This window comes from Cricetulus griseus, chromosome 6 (assembly GCF_003668045.3).
Source record: "Cricetulus griseus strain 17A/GY chromosome 6, alternate assembly CriGri-PICRH-1.0, whole genome shotgun sequence".
Classification (NCBI taxonomy): Eukaryota; Metazoa; Chordata; class Mammalia; order Rodentia; family Cricetidae; genus Cricetulus; species Cricetulus griseus.
In genome coordinates this window covers 3,893,079-3,899,078 of record NC_048599.1, presented here as the reverse complement: position 1 = coordinate 3,899,078, position 6,000 = coordinate 3,893,079, and the positions used below count along the sequence as shown (strand labels likewise).

The 6,000-nt window shown below is 51.9% G+C and overlaps 1 protein-coding gene across 1 annotated transcript in view; it reads left to right on the top strand.

Annotated features, from left to right (window-relative positions):
* The first annotated feature begins 345 nt into the window (after positions 1-345).
* Phactr3 (phosphatase and actin regulator 3) overlaps positions 346-6,000 on the top strand; it is a 197,777-nt gene continuing 192,122 nt past the window's right edge. Inside the window, exon 1 of the mRNA XM_035446563.1 lies at positions 346-460. Within this exon, the coding sequence (XP_035302454.1) occupies positions 346-460 (115 nt within the window). The remainder of the gene's footprint in view (positions 461-6,000) is intronic.

Here is a 6,000-nt window from a genome sequence, read left to right as displayed (position 1 = left end):
CCAGCCCCAAGCGCGCTATAAACACTGACAAGAAAAAGTTTTTATTTCCTGGTTCAACTTTTTTTTTTTCCCCTGGAATATAAACTGAAGAATGGGAATAAATACGAATAAATAACAAAGCGAGGCCGCGCACGCCGGGATGCGCCTGGCTGCAGCCTGCACGGCTTTTGTCTCCCCACCCTGAAGCCAGCCCAGGCGTCCTCCTCCGTTCCTTCCCTTTCCTGGTCCCCTTTGCTTTTCCTTTAAAAAAAGACACCCCCTCCAGCCCCCTCGCCGGTGACCTTGGCTGCCTGGGATGCTCTGATTCCGTGTCTCCCTCCAACTTGCCCCCGCGCCGCCTTGCCCATGGCCGCATCCGAGGACGGCAGCAGCTGCCTTGTGTCGCGGGGCCGCTCGCAGAGTGACCCCAGCTTCCTCAGCGACTCTTCAGCCACCTCCACGGACGCCGGGGAGAACCCAGGTACCGGGCCAGGCGGGGGCGGCCAGGCAGGGAGGGGGAGACACGAGGCAGGTGGCATGGGGACCACTTCCTTGCATGCCAGAACTCCCCCTCCTTCAAGGGGGGAATGGCCTGATTCAGGCGCCACCAGGGCCCTAGGTTCCTGTCCCCATCACGGGGGGCTGGGGCGCCTTGGAGCCCTTTGTCCGGAGAAGAACCGCTTTGCTGGGTAGAGCTGGGTGCTCTGCAGTATGCCTGTTAGCCGGCTGCTGGGCATCATAACCCCAACAGGGGCTTGCTGCCCTGGGCTGCCGCTGACTGCCCAGGGGAAGGGTTCATGGACCACCTCCGCCCAGGGTTGGTGCCTACTCTGTCCTCCAAGCAGGCCCTCCCGTGTTCTTGTGTTCCGCACCTCAAGGGTTAGGGTAGCACTGCACCGCTGCGGTCACCATGCCCAGGGCTGTCACTGGGCACCAGGACTCCCGCAGGGCCTGGCGCACCTGGGCGCGCCCGCCTCCCGGGACAGGTGTGCAGGACAGAGCTGCTGTGGGGAGATGAAGGGTGTGCACCCGGCGGAGCTGGATTTCTTCCACTCTGTGGGCTTGTCCACTCCTCCACACCCAAGGCAACGTGGATTGTTTCGGATTGTTTCGGTGATAAACAGGTCACAGAGGCGTCTATGCGGCTTGATTGATGACTTTCCTGGGACCAGGGAAAGGCCTAATGAAGCAGGAGGGGGTGGGCTGTGTGCTCCCTGTCACCATGGAGACGCAGGAAGCAAAGTGATCATTAAAACCTTTCTCCACCAGAAGGCAATTTTCACTTCTCAGGGAGAAGTCAGAGCTTCTGAAATGGATCTTTCAAAAAAAAAAAAAAAAAAAAAAAAAATCAAAGCTGGTGTGTATGGTGTCAACTGGAGGGGTTCAGGTCTGTGTCTTTATGAAGCGAAATCCTTCATGGGTGCTATTTGATAACATTCTGTCTCCCTTTATAGAGGGGTTCTCTAAATGTGAGAACCCCTGAATGGGGACTTAGTGGTGTTGAATGATTGTTAAATGATGGCATTAAAGTTGAGATAATTCCAGGGACCAAGGAGGGCTGGCCTTGTGGGGAGGGATTCCACAAGACCCATATGAACTGCCCAGAAAAATCCCCCCTTTAAAAAGTAGCTCTGTGGGTGCCTGGAACCTGGTGTGGAAATTTCAGATCATAAACCCACCCAAGTCTTGTAAGATACCACTGTTGGGACTTCCACAGGATGTTAGTAGTCACACCAGGTCACACCCATGTGCCAAGAGAGGGAAACCCTGACTGTCACAGCTAGGAGGGCAAGTTAGTTTCCATGGAGTTTTCAGGACAGCAAGCAGACCCTTAAGTCACAATGAAACCTTGGCTTAGTCACCTGAGAGGAAACACCCATGAGAGATGGCTTTCCCACCTCTCTGAGATACAGACTCTTCCTACTATGGAGATGAATGGTCCCTTACCAGACAATCCTTCCGTCTCCTTTGTCTCCCTGGCAGTAAAAAGAGGCAAACTTGAAATGGAAATTATGGGGGACTTAGCTCTGTGGCTGTCTGTGAGTTGACGCGTCCATCCGTGGGTGGCACTGGAGAGTTTGGCAGGTGGCTGCTGCCCATCCAAGAGGGAGGGAGAAGGAGCAGGGCTCCCATACCCAGTGATAAAATCAAGCCACGGAAGGACATGTGGTGGAGTTGTTGTCTGGTTCGAATGGTCAAAATGGAACCAAGTGGAGCAGTTATAGCGAGTTTAAAGTCTAAAATGTGTATAAATTTCATGAACATCGAGCCAGGTAATTGAGCAGCCATGGATTGTGTTCAGTGGAGGGATTCTGGCCAAAAAGAGTCAGAATTTTCAGTTTGGAGGAGACCCACAAGCCTGAATCAGGAAGTGTGCTTACATGCTCCTCCTTAGGGTGGGAGACTTGCTAAATTGTGGTGTACTGCCCGATTGTCCGGGCTTGCCTTTTAGAATTCTTGAAGTGTCTTGATGGGTCTGCCACCCATTCACCCTGGTATGCTCCTCCATAGTGCACGTGACTCGGGCTTCCAGAGGCTCTGCTGTTTCAGTCAGTTCTTACCACAGCCTTTTACCTGATCCTTCATTGAGGGTCTCTTCCCTCTGTGTACCTGCTGCTCTAACTGGGGGCTCCTGGTGCTGAATCCGGCCACTAGCCACACAGTTCTGTCCATAGAATTGCCTCTCTCTATCCAAATCTTCTGTTTTATAGAACAGTCCGAGGTTGCTTTTACCCCACCCCGGGCATTTCAGCCAAAACTTAAAAAACAAACAAACAAACAAAAAATCTTGGGAAAGTAGACTCAAGGTTGTTCAGCTGCCTCTTTCCATCAGTGTTATCCTGCAGCGTACACTGCTCGGCTCTACCCTCGTCCTCCCTGTTACAGGTGCACAGGAGTGGAATCAGCCACTGGGGTGTGCCATGTGGGAAGTCGTCAGTGTGTGGATCTAATAGCCTTGGCTGTGGGGAGCTTGCCACACTGCTGTGTCTGCCTCTGTTGAGAGAACTCTTGCCCTGGGGAGACATAAATGAATGTCCAGCCCTTCTCCTCTTGCAGAGGACAGCGGCAAATCCACATGCAGTTCTATCAAAATCTAATGTGGAGGCATCAATGAGTTTTTTGGGGGCTTCCTTATAGTGCATGGGTGAGTTGCAAACAGGAATGTGGGTGGCCTTAAAACAACTACACTGGTACCAGAGAGTCTAACCCCAGCATGGATAACAAGTGTCCACAGCATGGGTGGAGTTCCTCACCCAGTCTTCCATGGTCTCATATATTCTAGCACTGCCCAAGACCACAAGGCTGCACGAATCTAGGGCAGAACTGTCTATGGTTAGCAGGGAGGTAAAGAAAGAGGGGCTTTAGTAGCACTCCCACCCCCTCCTATAAAAGAACCTCCACAGTCACCAAGCCTGGTCTCAGGGGCCCTTTGCAGATGGTCCCAGTAGATGTGATAGAGGTGGCAGCTGTCGTACCCAGAGGACAGTGTTTTACAGCAGCGGTAGTGCAGTGATATCCCAAGGAATGTGGTTTTCGAGTTTAGCTGTGAGGAACTCTGTTGTGTCCCGTGTTTACCCATCATGACCAACACAGTGGCGAAGGCATACACTGGCTTGTGCTCATCTGATGGATAGATGCCAGCTCATGGAATGTCTGGGCCACATGTTTATTATCCTAATGACATTGCTCCTCCTGGTCACTCTACCCATTCACACTCCTTACAGGAGCTGTTTGCAAGAACTGTGCCAGTACCCACTGCTTAAACCCTTGCCAACACTCCAGGCCATGACTGCATTTTCCTTAGCATGAAGGGTGACAAATGGGGTCTTGTGATAATTTGTGGTTCCTCGATTGCAGGGAGCACATTTCTGTGGCTTCCCTGTGTATCAGGTTTCTCAGCATAGACTGGCTGCAGGGATGAAGTGATCTCTCCTAAACTGGTCCTCCCCCTGTGTCAGTGTCTCAGCCCCGGCCATGGAGCTCCATCTGCCCCTTGTAGGGTTCTTTTTGTAAACTGAACTCAGCACCCGCAGTGGGATTAGGTTTTCTTCCAGAGTGAAGCCTGCAACAAGCCAGGGTGTGTTCCATGAGTACCCCTCCTCCCAAGGCTCGGGGTCCCTGGGGATCCAACTTTCTCTTCTTGTGCTGTCAGGTGCCTGGCCACCTCCTACCCCATCCTGACTTGGCATCTCCCTTCTTTGGCCTTCTCCTATCTGTGGTCTTTCCTCCTCTCCCAGCTCATCACCTCGGGCTCCAGAGGCCAGGACCACAGACCAGACAGCAGCCACTGGTAGTGCTTTTGAAGTGTTTCCATGTGGCGTTGGATGGACTTTCATCCAGGGTTTGCTTTAGAGGGGCCATTGTACAACCAGGCAGGACCTCTGCACCAGTCTTCAGCTCAGTATCTGGCCGTCGGTGGTCAGGGTCTCTGTGTGGCAGGTCATCTGTGCCTGTGACAAGGTGCCGAGTGGACCTGGCCTTTATCCTTTATCACCTGATATGGTTTGGGATGGGCCGGGTGGAAATGAGCTAGGAGATTACAGTCAGCTGTCTTTCTGCAGCAATGGGCCACCTTTGCCTGTGGCTCAGGGAAGAAGGAAGACTTTAGAAGTCTCCTCTCCAGAGCTGCACAGTGGTGTGTGGACTCGGCTCTTAGACTCTGGGCTGCTGTGGCCTCCTTCCTCCGTAGCCCATTCCTCCTGTAACTCAGCAGAAGCCCCAGCTGGTTGTGGTGTTCTCACCACACTTTTAGCGTGTGACAGCGTATCTTGACACCTTCTCCCAATCCTGGCCTCTTGAAACCTCCCACTTGTTCTGTGTCTTCCCACTGTGGGCTGAGCCTCCCTTCCCACCCCTGAGACAGCCTCACCCTTGACCCCTCTTTTCTCTCGCCTCTCTCTCATTGACTCCACAGAGGGACAAGTCTTCTGACGTGCCGATCGGTTCTGGGTGCTCCTCCATCTCCAACTCTCAGTGGGGTCCTCTGTCTGGGGGTAGTGGGGGCCATAGCACAGCACTGCCCGCTTGGATCATGGTTCTTTTTACTTGCAGAGTGTCTACATGAACTTGAGTGTTCTCTTCCTCTGGAGTCCTGAGTTCTGGGGATCTCCCTCTGGCCCCTTGCAGAGTGTCTACATGTTTTAATTAGCAGTAGAGCTACTCAGTAATTACCTTGTCAGTTTCTTTAGGGTTATTAAAAATAAAAACTACATGCTTTACAAAAAAAAAACAGAGTTAAAAAACTCACAGTGTTTTCTGTTGACTATGAAAGCGCGGTGGGTGTCCACGCGGAATGTGTTTGGACACTTCTGAAGTTCTTGCCCTGGTCTCCCACACAGAAACCAGTGGCCATGAGCTGCGCAGCAGGTACTGGCCATGGCTGATTAACGCTGGTGTGTTGCTCCCTTTCTGTCTGGCTTCTTCCTGATCACACAGCCCCTGTCTCCCTCCACCCTTCGCCATTTGATTCCTGTCCACTTCAAGAGCATACTGTGATCTAACTGTCACTGTAGCCACCAGCCACAGGTGGTAGCTCAATTACAAAGTTAAAGTGACAATGGCATTTCCCCACTTGCATCAGTCACTTTTCAAGTGCTTGGTGGCCATGGGGCACTGTGGTCTACATGTTGGAGACTGCAGATGGATAATAGTCTGGAATGTTCTAGTCTGCACACAGCTTTGCTGAACAGTGACGCTCTGATCTGGAAGCTCTCTGAAGGAAGAGTCCATGTGTTTTCTCTTCAGGGTCCTCAGGGTTGATTGGCAGATACACCAATATGTTTCAGTGTGGCCTTTGGCTCTCCTGCTGAAGGGATTCGTATCTCCCTTGGCCTGGTTATGTCATCTTTAGGGGGGGAATTCCTAAGCACAAAAAATTATTTCCACAGATTAATTTATTTTTATTCAACTAGCTTTCCAACATTGGACAGGTAACATGCTTGTCAAGCATGCATATGGCCCCAGGTTCCACCCTCACTACTGAGGAAAAGGTGTGATGGTAATAGCTATGATCCAGCATGT